The sequence below is a fragment of the Doryrhamphus excisus genome, linkage group LG16 (genome assembly GCF_037039965.1).
Source record: "Doryrhamphus excisus strain RoL-2023G ecotype Guam linkage group LG16, RoL_Dexc_Guam_v1.1, whole genome shotgun sequence".
Classification (NCBI taxonomy): domain Eukaryota; kingdom Metazoa; phylum Chordata; class Actinopteri; order Syngnathiformes; family Syngnathidae; genus Doryrhamphus; species Doryrhamphus excisus.
This window is the reverse complement of record NC_136372.1, coordinates 6387135-6409550: the sequence shown is the minus strand read 5'-3', so window position 1 is coordinate 6409550 and position 22416 is coordinate 6387135. Positions and strand designations below refer to the sequence as shown.

At 39.4% G+C, this 22416-nt stretch overlaps 3 protein-coding genes across 7 annotated transcripts; all 3 read left to right on the top strand.

The window, feature by feature from the left end:
• The first annotated feature begins 24 nt into the window (after positions 1-24).
• On the top strand, positions 25-5900 carry dnajb1a (DnaJ heat shock protein family (Hsp40) member B1a). The gene is made up of 3 exons (XM_058048390.2): positions 25-602; positions 1721-2298; positions 3157-5900. The coding sequence occupies exons 1-3, from the start codon at positions 392-394 to the stop codon at positions 3385-3387; spliced, it is 1020 nt and encodes a 339-aa protein (XP_057904373.2). The 5' UTR covers positions 25-391; the 3' UTR covers positions 3388-5900.
• Positions 5901-6070: 170 nt separating this feature from the next.
• LOC131103438 (uncharacterized) lies at positions 6071-10931 on the top strand. The gene is made up of 8 exons (XM_058049726.2): positions 6071-6119; positions 6203-6994; positions 8032-8126; positions 8192-8239; positions 8521-8745; positions 10094-10271; positions 10338-10511; positions 10593-10931. Exons 1-8 carry the CDS (start codon positions 6071-6073, stop codon positions 10682-10684), a joined length of 1653 nt encoding a protein of 550 aa, XP_057905709.2. The 3' UTR covers positions 10685-10931.
• A 1307-nt stretch (positions 10932-12238) lies between these two features.
• Positions 12239-22382, top strand: gipc1 (GIPC PDZ domain containing family, member 1). Of its 5 annotated transcripts, XM_058049260.2 has the most exons (10): positions 12239-12480; positions 12620-12742; positions 13816-14553; positions 15953-16047; positions 16112-16159; positions 16248-16472; positions 16547-16724; positions 16799-16972; positions 17054-17170; positions 18674-18898. In XM_058049260.2, the coding sequence occupies exons 2-9, from the start codon at positions 12679-12681 to the stop codon at positions 17143-17145; spliced, it is 1614 nt and encodes a 537-aa protein (XP_057905243.2). In that variant the 5' UTR covers positions 12239-12480; positions 12620-12678; the 3' UTR covers positions 17146-17170; positions 18674-18898. The 5 variants fall into 5 exon arrangements, with proteins under 5 accessions (XP_057905243.2, XP_057905245.2, XP_057905241.2 ...); XM_058049262.2 differs by lacking the exon at positions 12620-12742; XM_058049257.2 differs by having other exon boundaries at positions 12240-12742.
• The last annotated feature ends 34 nt before the right edge of the window (positions 22383-22416 follow it).

Here is a 22416-nt window from a genome sequence, read left to right as displayed (position 1 = left end):
ATCTCGCCGTGCCCGTTCCACACGTCAGTAACACTAGCTTCTTCCAGAAGTTTCTTCCCAGCGATTCTCTGCTGCTGCTCCCTTGCGGTACGACACGGACATTTCAGTTCGAACACGCCGCCTGACGTCGGGTCGTTCAATTTCGGTGACATTTGTCTCCTCGTCTTTGGCGTGAAGAAGAAAACTCGTCTACGTATTCGAGTCAACCCGGCTGACCTTTTACCTTTACCTGTAGCTATCTCATTTGCTAGCTAGTTAGCTAGCCGGAGACGCTAGCGTCGTTAGCCACATGCTGGGGGCTCCCGATGTGTTCTTGGCACCCAAAAGGGAAGAGGATCCATCTGGAATGTTTTTTTGAAGACGTGGAAGAAGAAGTGACAGGTTAGGTGTGATGGGTAAAGATTATTACAAAGTGCTGGGGATAGCCAAGGGTGCCACGGAAGATGAAATAAAGAAGGCGTACAGAAAGCAGGCCCTCCGCTACCATCCGGACAAGAACAAGTCTGCAGGGGCTGAGGACAAATTTAAGGAGATTGCAGAAGCCTACGACGTCCTCAGTGATGCGAAGAAGAAGGACATTTACGATCGATACGGCGAGGAAGGTAAGTAACACACTTCTTGTATACTTTATATATGCACAACTCTTAATTTGGTGTTTAATTTGGATACACATTTATACTTGTTTTATTTAGGAACTAACAATTGAGTTGATAGTCCCATTGTTTTTGCTGCACAATAACGAGTGTGTGTGTGTGTTGGAGAGATCGATGCAGCGTGAGAACTTGCTAGAAAGAACGAGAAAACTGGTCATAATATTATATATTACACTTACACAGTCTAATAACAGATGCACTGACAATTTAGTATGCTTGACACATCTCTTGTATTAACTATGATACATTTAGAATGCTGTCTGATGTCACTATTAGCTAACCATATTTGGGGTCCGTTTTGGCGCGCCCACTGTTGCCCCCTTGTGGTGGGACACTGATTTGAACTTGTAGTTCAAAATATAAATATTATGACACTAAAGTCGTAAAATTACCCAAAAAACGGTATAATGAAATGTAATTTTATGACAAATATTCTAAATATTTGGACTACATCGTTTTAGGCCAATATAGTTAGTCAAAATGTAAATATAAAGTTGTAATATTTAGTTAAAATCAAGCAAAAAGTCTAAATGTGAATGTAAAGCTGTAATTTTATGAGAAAGAATGTCTTAATATTATGTTTATAAAATTGCAATTTTCTCATATTAAGTGGTCCAAAATATTAAGACAAAAAATTGTCTGACTATGACTAGATAGATGGAATTTTTTTAGAAAAATATTAATATGAATAAAATAATATTCTTAATATCATGAAATTATTGGTATAAAAATGTGACAAAATTTAATACAATTTTAATTTTATTAAAAAATTGTCGTAGGTTGTTATGTTAATTTTAAATTTACATATATTCTCACAACATTGGGACATTTTTACTATAAAGTAAGGTGCATGCATTTCTACATTATTTCCTACTTATATAATCTGTTTTTTTTTTGCAAAATGTGACATTTATTGCTAAATTTATTGTTCTCCTAAATAATAGCTAGCAAACAGCACAATAACAATGTTTACAAAAATAGAAAACGTATCAAATATACATATGGAATAGAAATATAATGGAGAACATCAACAAATGTACTGTATAAACCTTTTTTTTTTTTTTTAGGCCTGAAGGGTTCTGCTGGAGGTGGCGGTGGAGGTCACAGTGGCTCTACCTACAACTACACCTTCCATGGAGACCCTCATGCCATGTTCGCCGAGTTCTTCGGCGGCCGCAGCCCGTTCGATCACTTCTTCTCGCAGAACGGCGACGACGGCAACATGGATGTCAATGACCCCTTTGCCGCCTTCGGCATGGGCGGCATGGGTGGCTTCCACCGGCCCTTCAAACACCACCCCGGCGGCCTGCACGGCGCCCACGAGAAGAAAAAGGACCCGCCCGTGGTCCACGAGCTGAAGGTGAGCCTGGAGGAGGTGTTCTCGGGCTGCACCAAGAAGATGAAGATCTCCCGTAAAAGACTGAACCCCGACGGACGCACCATTCGCTGTGAGGACAAGATTCTGTCGGTGGATATCAAGCGCGGCTGGAAAGAGGGGACCAAAATCACCTTCCCCCGGGAGGGAGACGAAACGCCCACTAACATTCCCGCCGACGTGGTGTTTGTGGTCAAAGACAAACCGCATCCCGTGTTCAGGAGGGAGGGCTCTGATATTATTTACCCTGCAAAAATATCACTCAGAGACGTAAGTACCTCTGTTACACTCGCTGGACACTTCATTAGGTACACTTTATTCCAATTTTGTACACATTTATGACATTTTTTCCTATTATTAAGAAAATAGTCACATCCCTAAATCAAACCTTTGACAAATTTATTTTAATATGGGGAAATCGAGAAGATGTTTAATAGATGACAGTGTGGTTGTGTACAGTATATCATTGTAGAGTTAGCTGGCAGGGGTGTTTATTACTCAACTGCAGAGAGTACAAGGTATCTATCTATTGCGGGGGAGGGGGCTTTATTAAATTTTTCCACAAAAACATCATATTTCAATATTTTTAAGTATCAAGCGGTCGAGTGGTTAGCACGCAGACCTCACAGCTAGGAGACCAGGGTTCAATTCCACCCTCTGTGTGGAGTTTGCATGTTCTCCCCGTGCATGCGTGGGTTTTTTCCGGGTATTCCGGTTTCCTCCCACATTCCAAAAACATGCTAGGTTAATTGGTGACTCCAAATTGTCCATAGGTATGAATGTGAGTGTGAATGGTTGTTTGTCTATATGTGCCCTGTGATTGGCTGGCGACCAGTACAGGGTGTACCCCGCCTCTTGCCCGAAGACAGCTGGGATAGGCTCCAGCACCCCGCGACCCTCATGAGGAAAAGCGGTAGAAAATGAATGAAAAAGTAAAGCTGCTTTGTCAGTGGAAGTAGCGTACTGGATAATTTTTTTCCCCTCACATTAAATGTCAGCTTTACAGATGCCATGTCATGTTTTAGTGGATAAGGTCTGTTTCGGGTTGTGGTGTCTATTCAAATGGATGGAGGCCACTATTTGAGGTAATAGTGTACAATTGGATCCATACCGTGATTTTGTGTCCAGGCACTCTGCGGGTGCACGGTCAGCGCCCCCACGCTGGACGGCCGGACCATCACTGTGACCTCCAGGGACGTGGTGAAGCCGGGCATGAAGAAGCGTATCCTGGGAGAAGGCCTGCCTCTGTCCAAGTGGCCCGAAAAGAGAGGCGACATGATCCTGGACTTTACAGTCAAATTCCCAGACAAACTTGGACAAAACACCCGCGACGCGCTCAGGCAGGTTCTCCCGCCGTGATGCGGGGTGCAATAACTCGGAACACTTTCAACGGCGTTCTTCGGGGTGCTTTTGATTTCAGGATTTTTTCGGACTTTGCTTGTCTGGAGACAACATCTAAAAAACACACAAAGATTTGGCTATTTATTGTTAGCTGGAGTTTATCAATGCACTAAACCTTGTTTTTGTTTTTTAAGAGTGAACCAACACTGCCTGAGCTTGGAGCTTTTGAATCGCTTACTTCAGGTATTTTACTATCACAGAGGAAGACAAACACTGAGCCACGTTCAATTTGGGGAATAAATCATAGAAAGCACTCCCGAGTAATAGAGCCCCACTGAAAAGGACAAAAATATCATTCAGAAATTGTACTTTTATGAGAGGAAATGGTCCCTTCATCATAACACTGAAGTTACCCTTTTATCAGGAAAATATTATAATATTGGGCTGCACGGCGGACGAGTGGTTAGCTCGCAGACCTTGCAGCTAGGAGATCAGGGTTCAATTCCACCCTCGGCCATCTCTGTGTGGAGTTTGCATGTTCTCCCCGTGCATGCGTGGGTTTTCTCCGGGTACTCCGGTTTCCTCCCACATTCCAAAAACATGCTAGGTTAATTGGTGACTCCAAATTGTCGATAGGTATGAATGTGAGTGTGAATGGTTGTTTGTCTATATGTGCCCTGTGATTGGCTGGCAACCAGTCCAGGGTGTACCCTGCCTCTTGTGCGAAGACAGCTGGGATAGGCTCCAGCACGACCCTTGTGAGGAAAAGCGGTAGAAAATGAATGAATTAATGTTATAATATTGTGAGGAAAAAATAATAGTGTGCTAAAAGTGCTAATTTAATGACAAAAATAGTGTAAATATCAATATTTATTAATTGTCATAATATTGTGACTATAAAGATTATCCAAAGAAATTTGTAATATTGTGGGTGTAAATTTGATCAGAAATACAGAATGAATATGAAGTAATTTTATGACAAAAAACAAAATAATGATTTTAAGGAAAAACCGTTCTATGCTAATGAAGTTTTATTATTTATAATGTAAATTGACTTTATTTCCTCTCATAACTTCACAATTCCGTTTCCTGTCAGTGTGACTCTTGTACTCGTTGATGGAAAGCACTTTGATCATATGCCGTTTCCTTTTATTATTATTTTATTTTTTTAGCATTCAGGTGATGCATGTGTCATGGCTGCTTCAATGGAACCTGAGGTGCTAGCTGCTCTTAGCATGCCGTCAATTACCTCCCGTGGCGAGACGCACACCCGCTGTGGTGGGGGCGTCGGTGACAACTGACCTTATTTAATGGTGAACTATTTACATTGACTCGTGTCGATGTCGGTGACCTCATACTCACTGAGACGTCTTTGCTTTTTAAAACACACGATAACGGTGCCACTCATGTAGCGGTCGTAATATATCTTTTAAAAATGATTTTTTTCTGGGTGGGGGCAGACGGTGCACATTGTTGACTTAATTTGTTTATGTCAATGTGCCAAATAAAGAATGTGTAGTCATAATATGGATGGATGTTGAGGGCATTTTGATGTATGTCAGGCTATTAGTTGTAATATAAATTATGATAATACATGCTATGCCTTGTTTGACACCGTACAGGAAGCCCCCCCCCCCCCTAATTTTAAACACACTAGCCTCATAAAAAGACTTCCAAGTGATATTTAGCTTCTTCCTGCTCCTCATGGAGTATTTCCTCTTGAACACAAATGTGCTTTCACATAACGAGGTGGGCTGGTTTCATTTTTTTGTTGTTGTTGTTTACAGGGTGTGATTGATGCTATTCTGGCTTTATGAATGGATCACATGACTTTGTTATCAAGCCTCAAAATGCTGCCTGGACTTGGTTTACCACATTAGATTACAACTGATTACTATCGGTTAGTAGTATTGAGGCATATTGTATTTATTGCACTAAGGTTGATTTTAAACGCTTTCTATTTTTTGGCACCCTTGGTTGGTCATCAGAGTGGATATTTCATAGACCAGACGACTGCAAACGGGAATAAAATATACTCCGCCTACATCTGATTGTGGTGTATCTATATTAAATGGCCAATAATTCATAGTAATTGTGCGTTAGTGGCAATAATTGGCAACGCTGTAGTAGATAACCAGTGTTTACTGACCTCTAGCGGCCGTAAGCGTAACTGTCGCTTTTGAACAACGTGGGAGTTTTAAGTTCTCGCATGAGAAAGTGTCGTCGTCGCTTTGGATGAGAGCCCACAACGTGTCGTCATGACGACAAACATCTCAACAATCGGTGATTAAGAACAATACGTATTACTTATTTTTGTTTTGCCCCGGGGGAGAAAAAAAGCACGTCAATCACTGCTGTCATTGTGACATCCGATAGTCAGTGAATGTAACATAATGTCGTTTGGTTATAATAACGGAAAAAAGCTACTTTTCGGTACTGTTATCGTCTCTATGCACTAATTCACCCGTTTTTGCGTGTAGTGGCCTAAATGAAAATAAAAATGTGGTATTTGCTAGCTTTACAGTGTTTACAGCTGTTTTTTTAAACGCAGGCAATAATTCGTGGAGTTACCCTTGTTGACGTCATCTTCCTCCAGCAGGGGTCTTGACGTGGAAGTGACTAAAAGGAGGATTCACAGACGCATGCACACTTTTACTGTTGCAGACTTTTTCATAGTTTTAGGTGATATTTTGCTATCAAAATGGACGTCAACAAGTTTGTTAGATTTGCATCATCCGGCATCCTCTCAGGTATGATGCACAACATATTGACTTCCAATGTTTATCTTGACCTCTGAATTACTTCATTGTTGAGTTTCTTCTACCGGGTCCAGAAAACCGAGCAAATGGCACCTGCAGGGTGAGGAACCATAAGAGCACGGCCATCCAGAATGGAGCACTACCCACCAAGAGACGCTACGACTCCTTTGTCCTCACAGCTGGAGCCTCCAGAGAAGTAGCCGCTGAAGCTGTACCCACCAAAAGGACCAAACAGGAGACCCTCTTAACCAATAAAAGGATCAGGTCCACCAAGGTCTCCATGAAAGCATCTCTTAGAACCAAACGCAAGACCAGAACAAAACTGGACAGCCGTAAAAATAAGAAGCGGGTCAAATCCACAAAGGGGTCAGGGAAAACTGCATCAAGCAGGAAGAACACAAAACCAGAATCCCTCCTAAAGAAGAGGGGTGCCATGAAGACCACTAAGGTGTCCGTGAAGGTTGGACCAGCGAGGGGCACCAAGAGGAAAGCTGACACAAAGCTCGAGACCCTCACAAAGAAGCAGAAGGTTTCAGTGAAGGTTGTACCAGTCAAAGACTCCAAACAGAAGACCAGACCACAGACCCTCATGAGGGGTAAAAGCAAACCTAAAGTCAAACCAGAGACCCTTATGAGGAGACGAAAGGGTAAATCCAAACTAGAGACTCTAACGAGGAGGCAAGGAGGTAAAGACAAGCTGAGGAGGCGACAAAGAGGTCAAACCAATGAGAGCTCTGTGAGGACTCGATCTAAACGGAAGGTTAACCCAAAACCAGAGACCTTGACAAGGAGGCAGTGGGTCAAAGCCACCCAGATGTCCATGATCCGACAGGCTGAGAAACGTCTCCTGGCCACGACCAGTCAAGGTAAGGTCATACCAAACTGAAGCACCTTTCATGCAACACGTAAAGGCCACCATCATTCAATGGGAGGTCCTGGCCATAGCCCACATTTGGAGGTTCCTGTGTGAAAGGTTATCCCATGCACTGTAAACCCAAATAAGTTAGCATAGTAATAATAAGTTTAGAATAATTAATTTTAATTTTAATTTTAATTTTAATTTTAATTTTAATTTTAATTTTAATTTTAATTTTAATTTTAATTTTAATTTTAATTTTAATTTTAATTTTAATTTTAATTTGTGTTTTTGTTTTTTTATTTTATTTTAATGTTAATGTTAATGAATACATAATAAATAACAAACAACAACTTATTAATTATTAGAATAATAGCATAATAATTTTTGTTCTCATTTCAACTCTTTCCATAGGAAGAAGATGTGATTTAGTAGATACTTAATTAACTCCTACCCCTCCATCTGGTACTTTTACAATCAGTAACTGTTACATTTGTTCACTTCCTGCTTTCCTTATATAGTTAAAAACATTTTTTAAACTTTATTTTATTATTTATTTATTTTCCTTTTTTTGCAGACTTTTTCATAGGCTTGGGTGATATTTTGCAATCAAAATGGATGTCAACAAGCTTGTTAGCCATGGCCATGTAGTTCACCGCACCAATGTACCATATAGAACCAATGTTGTAATGGAGGTCTGCCAGTGTTATAGCGCTGATGAGTTCATGGTAAACAACAGTACGGCAAGCCTATCACACATGAGCTCCGTACCAGCTGTTCGGTAGTGCTACCGACATTTTACAGCGCACACAGAGCTAGATAAAGCTGCTGAATGATGACCACCCATGATACGTACGTCAAGTGCAGCTACTGCTATCTTGTGACGTTAATAAAAATAATAAAAAATATATAAATAATAATAAAAAACTAGACAAGGAGGTTGCCTACAGCCACAACCAACGTTTTTATGCTTTTTGCAACTACAGGAGAGTTGAACAAAGGCATTGATTGGACAATTTACAGTAAATGACCTGTTTGTTTGAATAGCCTTGTTCCAGCAGAAGTATCAGCAACTGGAGAAGATCGGCGAAGGAGGCTTTGGATCCGTCTACGCTGGGTACCGGAAACATGATGCTTTCGCTGTAAGTAAAATCGAATAAAAAAAAAACCCATAAGACTTAAGAGTGAAAATGATTCTGTCCTGTAGGTGGCCATCAAACACATCCCCAAAGATGAAGTCAAGATAATCCCACTGGTAATAATCACACAGTTTGACAGTTGAACACACAGCCATTATTGTGTAACTAGCTGGAAACAGTCTTCATAACACTGAAGTTAAAGAAAACAAATATCTTCCTTGGGTATGGATGACGGCCATCTTTGCATGGCGATGATGAAACTGTGTCCCTTGCACCACATAAGACAATGTTTAAAAAGAAATGAAGGTGCTGAAGCAGGCTGCATGAGTGCTTCCGGCACCAGGGCAGCCACGGTTCATTGAGAATGGTGTAGTTCCATGTTCTGGTTGTCCCGTAGAACATAAATGGAAGGAAGCAGGACGTCCCCTTGGAGGCGCTGCTCATGCTTCAGGCGTCTTCTATCAAGGATGCAGACGGGAAGTCGGCCGTGGTGTCTTTACTGGACAAATACGACCTGGAGCAGGAGCTGGTGTTGGTCATGGAGAAGCCGGTACGATCTGTGGACATGTTCACCTACATCACCAAATGTCGACTCGGACACCTCAAGGAACACGAGGCAAAGGTATGGAGACCAAGTGGTGTGGGATTATTTTGGACTATGAGGGGCATAGGGTTAGGAAGCATAGGGATAGGACGCATAGGGATAGGACGCATAGGGATAGGCCTTGTTGAGGACCTTTGTGTTGCTGCACAATATTATACAACATTAAAATATGGACAATGGCAACAAAAACATCAGCTCTACTAATGTGGTTGTATTTTTCAGTGGTACGCAACTCACAATAAATCTATTAAAAACTAATAATCATAATACAATAATGCATAGAAAATATATCAATAACTCCATAATATATAGTATCAAATAATATATAAATATTTTGCTTTTATGCACAGAAAAAATAAATAAAAATGTAAATAAATATAAATATAAAACACATTTCAAATATTTTTACTACACCATGATGCCAATAAATGTGGTTACTAATATTTGGTAGCAAAATACAGTGTAAAATATATACTAAAAATATATGAAAATATTTATTTTACAGTAATACATAGAAAATATACTAAAAACTCCATAATATATATTATCTTATAATATATAAATATTTTTGCTTTTATCCACAGAAAAATAAAATAAAAATGTAAATAAATAAAATATAAAAACTTAGGAATAATAAATAAATGTATTTTTTTAAAGTCTGAAAAAAGATTTAGGAAAAAATATTTCAAATATTTTTACTACACCATGATGACAATAAATGATTACTAATATTTTGTAGCAAAAATACAGTGTAAGGTACATACTAAAAGTATTTTCAAAATATATGAAAATATTTATTTTACAGTAATACATAAAAAATATACAAACAAGCAAAAATACAGTGTAAAGTATATACTACAAATATTTTCAAAATATATGAAAATATTTATTTTACAGTAATATAGAAAATATATAAATAACTCCATAATATATATTAATCGTATAATATATAAATATTTTGCTTTTATGCACAGAAAAATAAAATAAAAATGTAAATAAAATATACAAACATAGGAATAATAAATACATGTATTTTTAAGTATGAAAAAATATTTCAAATATTTTTACTACACCATGATGACAATAAATGTCATTACTAATATTTTGTAGTAAAAATACACTGTAAAGTATATACAAAAAATATTTTCAAAATATATGAAAAGATTTATTAAATTACTTTTCAGTCGGTTTTCAGATAAAAGTACATCATAATGAAAATTAATGTGCCAAAATATACTTTATATTATAAAGTGTATATACAAAAATTATTTTTAAAATATGAACATTTTATAAACTTACTTAATGATGTGTCGGCTGATTGTTTTGATGTCATATCAAATGAGTCATCATGTATTCCCCTTGTTAGAACATCATGAAACAACTGGTGGACGCAGCTATCAAAATGCACGCCGTCAATGTTTTTCATCGAGATCTCAAACCAGGAAACATTCTTTTGGAAGCCACCTACGGCGTCCCTCGAGTGCGGGTCATAGACTTTGGCTGCAGCTGCTTCGTGACGGAGGAACCTTACCACGACTACACCGGTAACACAGTACATTCATCTACTTATCATACAACTTTCACCTTTTACTTTTGACAACACCCTGTAGGGACTCTATCTTACGCTCCTCCGGAGTTTGTCCTCAGGGGGACGTACAGGGCCGGCCCAACCACAGTGTGGCACCTTGGGGCCATGCTTTTTGAACTACTAGCTGGAACTAAACAGTTTGACACCCTCCTGTTCATCTCGCAGATGCTTGGACTGAACCGTGTTCTATCCCAAGGTATTACCTATGAACAACCAGCTGTAAAACTGCACTCTTACATTTCATTTTCTTGTTTCTCTCTGCTGGTTCTTCATCCAGATTGCAGAGATTTCTTGCAAATGTGCCTAAATTCCGATCCAGATCAGCGTGCCACCCTGGTGCAGATACACCAGCATCCGTGGCTCCTTTGAAGACATCTCCCCTGAACCAATATTGTGGACTCTGTCATCACTGATATATCAACAACTAGCATTTGTGCTGTTGGATTACATAACAATATTGTTTTTGGACCCTGGAAATGTATGTTTGCATGTTGCATGTTATCTTTGTTGGTTTGATAATTAGCGGAAATTACATAAACTGAAACTGGTGGCACATATTCCAAGGAAGAATACTCTGTACATGAAAATTATTTTTATTTGAGTCACCATGCAAACTGCAAGTCAATTTCCCTATTTCCTTTGCTGTTTAGCTCGCAATGGAGCCATTTTAGAAGATGGTACAGTCCACTGTGTATTTATTGCTTCATTCTCCACGAACCAGGAAGTAGCTTAGTAAATAACACAAAAGGACAAATGCTGTAATGTTTTTTATTGTTGCACTTTTTATCTTTCAGTCACAGTGAAACTCTTCCACTCATCCTAGTATATACATTTTGAAGTCCTGTTCATTAAAATTAGCATGCTAACTTACTAGCTTTCTTTCACCCCAGAACCCAAATTGGTCGTCTTGAGAACCAGGAAGTGGTTTGCTAACAAAAGTAATGACAAAACAAAATACAACTCTCCACATGTTTCTCTTTTGTTACAGGATTTTTTTCTCTCCTTTTGCTGTCTGCGTCACAAAGTAACATTTTCAGTTCACCCTATAATCAAAAATGGCACGGTCTTGTAGGCTTCATCTTCCAATGCGAACCCGGAAGTAGTCTGCTAAAAGAACCAAAGTAAGCACACGGCATTGTTTTGACTTTTTGTTTCAATTGCCGACAATTTAGTCACAGTAGAACTGGTTTTCTGTCAGAATAAAAAAAAAAAAGTACAATTGTGATGTATCTACATCTTCTGTGAACCAGGAAGTAACCCCCGCTACAATACTGTCCCGACACCGCCCAGGATGCAAATGGTAGAGTCCATACTTTTCGATAGAAATACGTTAAGTGTAGTTACAATGTAATAATTACAACACTCCGGGTGATTATTTGAGCTTTATTAGAGGCCTTTGTTATGTCTTACCTGTGTGGAACTGCTTAGAAATAAACGTACAGTAAACTTGACTTCTAATATATGTACAATGACGGTGGCTGTCCACTAGATGGCATTATGCCGCAATTGTTTTTTTTGCATAACGTTTAACTAGTAGAATTCCCGTTTTTGCATAACGTTTAACTAGTAGAATTCTCGAATATTTGACATGTTAAGTGTGCTTAAAGTGTCGTGTATAAATCATTCCTAAGTATTTTTACAGTATTTTCACGAGCACGTAGTTAGCTTAAGGTAACTAGCTTAAGCTAAGCTAACTAGTTAGCTTAAGGTAAGTCCAACAATTAGCACATGCTGCCTTTGCAGTTCACTGCTTTATTTTCGTAAAATAGCCTTACCTATAATACACTAAGGTACACTTAAGAAACATGGTCAATTATCCTATATGCAAATATATACATTGGAATAAACATATCGTTACGGTAACCAGGCATATACGAGGCAGAAAATGGCCGCTTTTTGCCTCCACTCCTTAAGAGACCCTCGTAACAATACTCCACCGTTTGATTAAATGTGCCTCTAATAAAGTAAACAATCTTTGATTCAGCAGCCCTCACGTCAGCAGCTCATCCTCCCGAAACCTCATTAAATCAATTAATTACGATGAGAACGGAGGGAGTGGCATGGCGGCTGTCGTGACGGTGATTCATGTCTTTGTCCAAAGTCAGTGTTTTCTTACAAGGTTCCAGCAGATGATCCTTCGTGGTGCACTTCGGTTTAAGTCGCATGTAAGTGTCACGGCCGTGTCTCCTTATTCGAGTCCCACTGGCACCATAGCGCCTTTGACGTGTTTGTGACTGCCAAAGGACGGCAGTCCTTTATGACTACACTTTACACCAAATACACCATCTCTTATCGAACACACAGCCCGGAAAACCTGCCTGATTTTGCCTTATTTTTTGGCGAGTCGACACGCTGTGGAGTTCATGCAAGCAATCATGAATGTGGACAAGTTTCACACTTTGCCATTTCTGCCCTCCAACCACTCTGGTGAGTTACTAAATAATAACAAATAAACATGATAGGCTTTAAAGTTATGCTTCAAAGGGGGAAATGTGTTCCCAAACCGGTTTCATAATCTTGCACTCAGACTGTGTGGCTTTCATTATCTTAACATTTCAGACAATTATTATTATTTTTTTATTATTATTCACTGATTAGAATTAGGTCAACATATAGAAGTTTTCATCAAAATGTTTAAGACATACACTTGTTAAATATTTCAGTTTGTGATTAGTGGATCCACACAATATAAGACTTTCATTTTTTTTTGATTGAACTACAATCAATACATAAATCAACAAGATTGGACTTTTTAGAGATATTCTAATTTATTAAAATGCACCCCTGAATGGCGTTCATTTTTAAGAATGTAAAAACCCACCTGTACTGCATCCCCCTTCCAGCTGTATTAGAAACTATAATAATACAGTAATAAAAAAATACCCAATATACATATTTTGCATTTATGCACAGAAAAGTATGTGAAAAAATATATAAAATGTATTCAAAAAGAGTCAGAAAAGTATGTAAAAATATTTAAATACACCATAATGACGATGAATGTGTTTGCTTGTACCAAAATATATAGTGTAAAGTACATACAAAAATGATTTAAAAATATATGAAATATTTAATATTACAATACTATTAATAATACAATTAATAAAACAATTAAATACAATAATTTAAAACAAAAACATATATTAAAAATTATATAAAAAGTGCAAAGATAATAATAAAAGGTTAAAAAGTCAAGGGTTAAATAAATTAATAAATTATACATATTAAAATATATATTTTAATGATTTTACAAATATTTATATTATATATAATATTTATATATTTTAACATATATATATATATATATATATATATATATATATATATATATATATTTTTTTTTTTTTTTTAAGAGTTAAAGAGTATTTTTTAAATATAAAAATTGACCTGATAAAAGTTGATAAACATGATTCAATTGGACATTGTATTATTATGATATTACATATGTATGAAGCATGAAATGCTATAAAATAAGGAAATAAACATGTTTGTTGTTGTAGGTGCCGAGAAGAGAGACGTTGCCACCTTCATGGAAAGCTGTGGTCTGAGGAAAGCTGAAAGTAAGGTCTTGAGAAATGGAGGAGCCCTGCTCACTAAAACGCCTTATGATGCCGTCCCAAATGGTGGCGAAGCCAAACAGCCAGCAGCTGGGACCATGTCATTTAAAGAGGAAGAAGACAAAGTCGCCGAGATGACCCTGAAGGTGTCCCCCGTTAAAAGGAGCAAACGAAAGGTCACCCCTAAACAAGAGGAGCAAGCCAAAGAAGTGTCGGTGAAAATCTCACCGCAGCCTAAAAGAACAAAACGAAAGCCCAGCACAAAACCGGAGTCTCTCACAAAGCAGCAGGGACTCAACACCACCGAGGTCTCGGTGAAGGCGTTGCCTGCTAAAAGAACCAAACGCAACACAAACACCACCAAACCCGAGACCGTCATAAGAGACCCCAAGGTTGACAACACCGAGCTGTCCGTCAAGGCTCTGCTGGCTAAAGTCCTGAACAGCAAATACAGCGCCAAACCCGAGACCGCCGCAAAGAAGCCGCAGGTGGAAGTCACAGAGGTGTCCATGAAAGCTCTGCTGGCCAAACTCACCAACAAGAGGAAGTCAAGCACGAAACTCGAAGCCAAAAAACCCACACAAACCAGAAAGCCTCCCACAAAGGTAGCTGAGAAGACTGGCAACCTTCCACCGTGTTCCTGCTGCCCTACAACCTCGCAACAGGCCGACGCCACCAGAAGTAAGACACTATTAATGTGCTTTCTGTGAGCATTCAATACTGCTATTACACACATTTTTGTCGGTAATACGATACTTGGTGTGAGCATTTTCCTATTCAATACTGCCATTGGAAAAAGACACATTTTATAGTCACTCATCTTCGTGTGAGCATTTTTCCATTCAATACTGCCATTGAAAAAAAGACATATTTTAGTCATCCTTTCTCTGAGCATTTCTCAATTCAATACCTCCATTGGAAAAAAGACACATTTTAGTCACCTTTGTGTGAGCATTTCTCAATTCAATACCTCCATTGGAAAAAAGACACATTTTAGTCACCTTTGTGTGAGCATTTCTCAATTCAATACCTCCATTGAAAAAACACATTTTAGTCATCTTTGTATGAGCATTTCTCAATTCAATACCTCCACTGAAAAAAGACACATTTTAGTCAGTCATCTTTGTGTGAGCATTTCTCATTCATTATCTCCATTGAAAAAAGACACGTTTTAGTCAGTCATACTTTCTGTGAGTATTTCTCATTCAATACTGCCATTGAAAAAAGACACATTTTAGTCAGTCATCTTTGTGTGAGCCTTTCTCAATTCAATACCCCCATTAGAAAAAAGACACATTTTAGTCATCCTTTCTGTGAGCATTTCTCAGTCAATACTGCCATTGAAAAAAGACACATTTTAGTCATCCTTTCTGTGAGCATTTCTCAATTCAATACCTCCATTGAAAAAACACACATTTTAGTCATCTTTGTGTGAGCCTTTCTCAATTCAATACCTCCATTGAAAAAAGACACATTTTAGTCATCTTTGTGTGAGCATTTCTCATTCAATATCTCCATTGAAAAAAGACACATTTTAGTCATCCTTTCTGTGATTATTTCTCAATTCAATACCTCCATTGAAAAAACACACATTTTAGTCAGTCATCTTTGTGTGAGCCTTTCTCAATTCAATACCTCCATTAGAAAAAAGACACATTTTAGTCATCCTTTCTGTGAGCATTTCTCAGTCAATACTGCCATTGAAAAAAGACACATTTTAGTCATCCTTTCTGTGAGCATTTCTCAATTCAATACCTCCATTGAAAAAACACACATTTTAGTCATCTTTGTGTGAGCATTTCTCATTCAATACTGCCATTGAAAAAAGACACATTTTAGTCAGTCATCTTTGTGTGAGCCTTTCTCAATTCAATACCTCCATTGGAAAAAAGACACATTTTAGTCAGTCATCTTTGTGTGAGCCTTTTTCAATTCAATACCTCCATTAGAAAAAAGACACATTTTAGTCATCCTTTCTGTGAGCATTTCTCTGTCAATACTGCCATTGAAAAAATACACATTTTAGTCAGTCATCCTTTCTGTGAGCATTTATCATTCAAATACCTCTTTGTCTTTGCAGCATTGTTTGTGCAAAAGTATCAACAGCTGGAGAAGCTCGGGGAAGGAGGCTTTGGATCAGTTTATGCGGGTTATAGGAAAAGCGACTGTTTCCCGGTAGGTGTTTTGTATACACCCAAACATCATTTCCATTGCTAACTGTTATGAATATGTCCTGTAGGTGGCGATTAAATACATTCCCATAGAAAAAGTCGAAAGTGTTTTTTTGGTGAGGGCTTGCATACATGTCTTTTAAAAGTTTTTTAAAAAAATTTTTTAATTGACTGATCAATTTCTGTGTGTTCATGATTGCATAGTACATCAACGGAAAAGTCCAAAAGGTTCCTTTAGAGGCTTGGCTCATGCTGCAAGCTTCCTCCTTAAAGAACCCTGACGGTACATCTGCAGTCGTGCTATTATTGGACACGTATGATCTGGAGCAAGAACTAGTCCTGGTCATGGAGAGGCCTGTACCATCTGTGGACCTGTTCACTTACAGGACCAAATACAAGCTAGGTCCACTGGAGGAGTACGAGGCAAAGGTATAAAAATGGCTACCTGTCAGTTATATAAAAAGGTTACATTCACTGTTATTTTAAATTTTTGTCCTTGCTAGAACATCATGAAGCAGCTGGTGGACACTGCGATCAAAATGCACGCCGTAAACGTTTTCCATCGAGACCTGAAGCAACGAAATATTCTCCTGGAGGCCACTTTTAGTCTCCCTCGAGTTCGTGTTATAGACTTTGGCTGCAGCTGCTTCGTCAACGAGGAACCGTATCAAGAATATGCTGGTAGGATGTCACATTTTCCTGAATCACACCCTCCCAAAAAAAAAACCAAACACATATTTTTGTGTGTCTTGTAGGAACCTTACGCTATGCTCCTCCAGAGTACGTCTTCAAGCGTCCATACAAGGCTGGACCAGCCACGGTATGGCAACTGGGCGCGCTGCTATTCGAATTGCTGGATGGAACCGAACGCTTCGACACACTCATGTTCCTCTTTAAAGGCCTTACATTAAACCGCGTACTGTCCCAAGGTAAATGGGCTATGCACGCATTACTTACATTACAGCGGCTCACACCAAGTATCTTCATCCATCTTCCGTATCTCCACTCAGATTGCAAGGACTTCCTGTGGATATGCTTGACTTCAGACATGGAGCAGCGAGCCACCTTGGAGCAGATGCAGTGGCATCCATGGCTCCTCTGATTCTGAACGCACTTCCTCAAAACAAGTATAGCAACCTGCCAATGTTAATGTCATGTGTACAAAGTGAAAATAGCTTTGATTAAATGAGCATTTTTTTACATTGAACCTAATGACAGTTTTCCCTATACACCTGTAAAAATGCAATATATTATATAGTATTTTTTTTCTCAAAAACTGCCATAATATACAATCAAAATATGATATTTGGGGGGTTTTAACCCTTTGAAAGACAGTATGTTTACATAATTAAATTTTTACTTATAAAAAAACCCAAGCTACTTCTGCCTGAAATATACATATAAAGTACTAATCATATTTTGGGGATATTAACCAATTTAATGATTTTTTACAAAACTTAAAAAAAATGAAAAATACAAAGTAAAAACACTTTTAAAGTAGACTCCACTTCAAATGTTGCATGCTTTGAATGGTTAATAATAGCACCATCTGGTGGACAAATACAGTAATTAAAAATTGAAGGCCAGCAATCCAAATTGAGATCTTCAAGCATTGCATTAGTTTATGTAAAGATAAATATACAGTAAAAAAGGTTGTTTTCAATCGGACATCTGGAAAATTTCACCTAGAATGGCGAGAAAGTAAAAATGTCACAAAATGTCCGAAGTACTCTGAAGGGTTAAACACAAAACCCAGAAGATGCTATATTTAATTGGAGGCAAGGCACTGGAACAGAGGACGTGCCATATGATTTAAAGCATAGTGCGTTCAAGTGCAAATGCTGGCGCCGCGCCTCTTATCATTAACAAACAGTTGAGCTATCGTGATCCATCTAAAATGTTTAAATGTTTACATTTTCACTTTAATACTTGTCAGTATGTATTACTTTGGGATTAGTGTGGTCTAAAATATAAGTTGAACTTACATCAGAATGAAAATAGTCATATTTACGCGTGAGCCTAAAGGCACCATGGCTCCACCCCTAACCGGGGCTAACGCCAGTAATAATCAGCAGCGGCATACCAGCACACTATCTGTGCACTTTGACGAGCTTTTTGCTTTAAACTCCACCGAAGCCAAATGCGATGCTTAACTGATTAGAGAAAGTAGTCTGTTTTAGTTGATAGGCAGTATTTCTTCTAACAACTTGACAGCAAGAGTTGTTTCCGAGGCTAGCGACAGTAAGCTAGAGGGGCTAGCTAACGACACTTGGCTAAAAACTCCTGCTGCGGTAAGACTGACTTAGTCTATCCTGTTTGCGCTGTTCACAATTAAGTAGGGATTAGTTAACTTTAATTAAGAGCACTAGTTGTGATTATATGGCGGGTTTTGCTCCTGTATAAGTTCGCTGTCATGACGGGCATTGTGCTACGTTTGTTAGCTAGCTGGCTAGCTGTTTGAGACAGGTGAGGCATAGCAGCTAACAGTAACTGCTAATAAAGCTATTATGTTTATAAAATATAATTATATAATTAGCTTTTATGGGTTCGTTTGTCACACAAATGATATCCTGGCTTTGATGCACCAATGTGAAAATATTCCCGTCATTTTCCTTGTTTTGTTTTTGTAGCTGACGACCACCCACGGCACCCTACTGGACTTCTCTTCTACTTCTCTGATGTGTGGTTTTGTAGATCTGCTCACTGGCCGTTTAAGACAGCTCTTGAGCTCGTCTGAAGGACTACACTTTAACTGTGACTCCCTACAATACACCTGCAGCTGGTTCTACCCCTAGAACCAGCCCCTTTTTTGGATAACGCCCTCGCCTCTTCTCCCCCACCTCCCAAAAGACTACTATGCCTCTGGGCTTGGGAAGAAGGAAGAAAGCGTCCCCCTTGGTGGAGAATGAGGAAGCGGAGCCCATCCGTGCCGGTCTCAATGTTCCGGGGATGGACGGCTTGGGGGATGGAGGGGGTGTGCTCGGCCTGGGACAAGGGGCCACCTCGGAGGGGTTGCCTCCGCCGCCCAGCAGCATGCGACCTCGCCTCATCTTCCACACGCAGCTGGCTCATGGCAGCCCCACCGGACGCATCGAGGGCTTCAGCAACGTGCGGGAGCTTTACGCCAAGATTGGGGAAGCCTTCGGAATCCCGCCAGCGGAGGTGAGTTGCCATTTGGATGGATTTGGATTCTAGCAGGAGATTAACTTGTTTGTTATTTTTCCCTCCTCCACAGGTTATGTTTTGTACATTGAACACTCACAAGGTGGACATGGACAAATTGCTGGGAGGCCAGATTGGCTTAGAGGACTTTATCTTTGCTCACATTAAAGGACAGCGGAAAGAAATTGATGTGTTTAAAGGGGAGGATGCACTCGGCTTGACCATCACTGACAATGGAGCTGGTTATGCTTTCATAAAGGTGAGTTATGACACTTCATATTACCAATAATGGCCACACTTATGGTCCCAACCACTCAATTGAAGTAACCATCACCAAGTATAAAGATAATTAAATACTAATAAATACTAGAGGGGTTATGGAGGATGTTTTTACTTGAATACATTTTACATTTAGTACATTTAGTGGGTAGAGAGGCTGTGATCAGGCTTTACGCCGCCAATACTGATCATTTAGGACTGGCGAGTGTTAGCTACAAGGCTGCGTTAGCCGCCGTTTGACTGCAAAACTCCAAAACTCACCATACAAGTGTTGTTCTTCAAATGCCCTATTAAAGCTTTTTAAAGTGTAAGTGTAAGTGCCATGTGTTAGCAGTGTTAGCATGATTGCTTTTGTAAGGGAAGTGAGAGGGCAATGCTGCCCAGCTACATCGGGGGTGTCCAAAAAGTTTTGATTTATTAGTATCAACATTTCAGCATCTTCCATTTTGCTGGGTTTTTGGGGTTTAATTATATTTCTACAGTGGCCCAATAAAAAGCAAGCTGCGGCCTGCACATGGCACCCTAGCTGCACTTTGGACACTGTGACAGCAATAGAGTGAATTGTTGCATGTTTCATGCTTTTGTTTGGTCTGCTTCTTCCTTTTTAGAGGATCCGCGAGGGCAGCATCATTCACCAGATCCAAGTGATCAATGTGGGTGACATGATTGAGTCCATCAACGGCCATCGCCTGATTGGCTGTCGACACTACGAGGTGGCAAAGATGCTTAAAGAGCTGCCCAAGGGCAAGGACTTTACCATCAAGCTGACAGAGCCTCTCAAAGCCTTCGGTAGGAACTATTGAGCCACGTGATAGTGCTAACGTATATTGACAGTTTGCTGACTGTGCAGATATGATCAGCCAGCGATCTGGAGGGTCCAGGTCATCTTCGGGTGTCCAGCTGGGCACCGGCAGGGGAACCTTGCGGCTGCGTTCCAAGGGTCCGGCAACTGTAGAGGAAGTGGTGAGCTTGTTGCTCAGGACAAAAACCTAACAATTTTATTACTGTATAAAGATCATGTATTGTTTTGTTTTTGTACCGTCAGCCCTCCGCCTTTGAGGAGAAAGCCATTGAGAAAGTAGATGACCTGCTGGAGAGCTACATGGGCATCAGGGACAGCGAGCTGGGTATGTGTGTTACTTTAACTGCTAGCCTCAATTTGTATCCTTGTCCGTGAAGTGCACATGCTGAAGATAGTTTCCTGCACAGTCTCCACCCCTCAATCTCCATTATTTAACATGTCTTGTTGGACTGATCAATTGCTTTACCTAACTGAGCTAGTCCTATGCATGGTCCCTGCGTATCTTCTTTTTGCACTTACATGACAATAGCCACGTATACATGGACACAAATATTCCAATTCCATTCGGGTACCTTTTGTATACACCTCATTCTGAAAGAAAAGTGCCAATCCGAATGAATATATAATGGGATTCACAGGGGTGGAATATTCCTTTCCCTAATCCGATTGAGGTATCTTGTACCCGCTCAATCGGAAAGTTGTCAGACTGCGTTCTTCTTCGTGGTGTTTTTCTTCTTCTGTTGTTTATTTGCGATTGGCAAGCAGCTTTCGTGTGCATTAGTGCCATCTGTGGAACAGAATCTAAACCCTTCTATACGCCATTCACAAGTCCAGTTTTATTAAAAAAATAAAATACATATCTATATAAAACATGTGCTGAGTTTAATTATAAAATATTAGCAAGATTGAACTTTATCTTTTCCTATTCCCGGATGCGTTCTTTCAGCGAATGCTGAGATATGACGTAACTCGAGTCGTTCCTCCATTTTCAAAAATGGAGACGGGCAATCGGCACTGGACTGCTGCGGAAAGTTTGTTTTTGATTCAAACTAAATTTCAAGACTGGATGAAGGAAAAAATGGCAATACGGAGTTATTCCAACAAGAGAAAGGAAAACTGGAGGAAGTCGATATCACATGATGTTGGTGTTTACGCTTTATTGCACATGCCCCATTGACTATTCTGGTTGATTATAGCGGCGCATGTAGACATGCGATTGGAATATTCCTTTCCATGTATACCGTTGCTTTCGGAAAGGTCATTCGGAAAGAAAAACTCCCCATGTATTGTGTACTTGTCCCCTGCAGCGGCCACCATGGTGGAGCTGGGAAAGGACAAAAAGAACCCAGATGAGTTTGCAGAGGCTTTGGACGAGACCCTGGGAGACTTCGCCTTCCCAGATGAATTTGTCTTCGACGTGTGGGGCGCCATCGGTGATGCTAAGGTTGGACGAGTGTGAGCTCGGGGAGTTTAATGGAGCCCAACAAAGCTATGTGTGTGTGTCACCCACAACACTGGTCCACTACTTGCTGCACAGAAGGGTTTGCTTTTATTCCATATACTGTGTACGCCTGCTGTTTTTTAGTTTTTGGGAGAGAATTCCATGGCTAATATTTTCTCAGTGCCGGAAAACAAGCTGCTTTTTATTTTCTTCTTAATTTTAAATCTCGTCTTCCTGTGGTTCAACTGCAAGCATGAGCCTCCCCCTTTTGGCCACATGAACCTGCATGTTGAGTGGTGTGGGATACAACGCTAATACGTAATAATGTGTTCCCCCAACAACAGAGGCTCCATTGTATCTGCAGTGTTGTGCTGTCCTCAGCCTCTCTACTCAAGTGTTTTTACAATGCATGTGCAGTTTTTATTTTTTATCTTCATTATTACCAATTCTGCTGTTTATAGTTTTTTTTGCTTTCATTTCTTTCTAAAGAGAACAAGTGGGGTGTCAAAAGGGTCGTAATAAGTCTAGCTCGCTTAAAAAAAAACAACAAAAAATCATCAGTGGTGTTTTGTTCGCACATTCCACACTGTAATGACTGCAGTTTTACTTTTGATAACAGTGTTATATGTATATATATTAAAAAAGTGTTAAGTCACTTTTTGTTAGCGTGGTTTTAATGGACCGAGAAG

What these genes read in the sequence shown, in the direction of transcription:
- dnajb1a (XM_058048390.2), top strand. Translation starts at nt 392, where the DNA reads ATGGGTAAAGATTATTACAAAGTGCTGGGGATAGCCAAGGGTGCCACG. An exon ending in CGATCGATACGGCGAGGAAG is followed by an intron (nt 603 to 1,720) that starts GTAAGTAACACA and finishes TTTTTTTTTTAG; the next exon opens with GCCTGAAGGGTTCTGCTGGA. An exon ending in CAAAAATATCACTCAGAGAC is followed by an intron (nt 2,299 to 3,156) that starts GTAAGTACCTCT and finishes TTTTGTGTCCAG; the next exon opens with GCACTCTGCGGGTGCACGGT.
- LOC131103438 (XM_058049726.2), top strand. Translation starts at nt 6,071, where the DNA reads ATGGACGTCAACAAGTTTGTTAGATTTGCATCATCCGGCATCCTCTCA. An exon ending in TCAAGGAACACGAGGCAAAG is followed by an intron (nt 8,746 to 10,093) that starts GTATGGAGACCA and finishes TCCCCTTGTTAG; the next exon opens with AACATCATGAAACAACTGGT. An exon ending in GAACCGTGTTCTATCCCAAG is followed by an intron (nt 10,512 to 10,592) that starts GTATTACCTATG and finishes TTCTTCATCCAG; the next exon opens with ATTGCAGAGATTTCTTGCAA.
- gipc1 (XM_058049260.2), top strand. Translation starts at nt 12,679, where the DNA reads ATGCAAGCAATCATGAATGTGGACAAGTTTCACACTTTGCCATTTCTG. An exon ending in ACAGGCCGACGCCACCAGAA is followed by an intron (nt 14,554 to 15,952) that starts GTAAGACACTAT and finishes TTGTCTTTGCAG; the next exon opens with CATTGTTTGTGCAAAAGTAT. An exon ending in TGGAGGAGTACGAGGCAAAG is followed by an intron (nt 16,473 to 16,546) that starts GTATAAAAATGG and finishes TGTCCTTGCTAG; the next exon opens with AACATCATGAAGCAGCTGGT.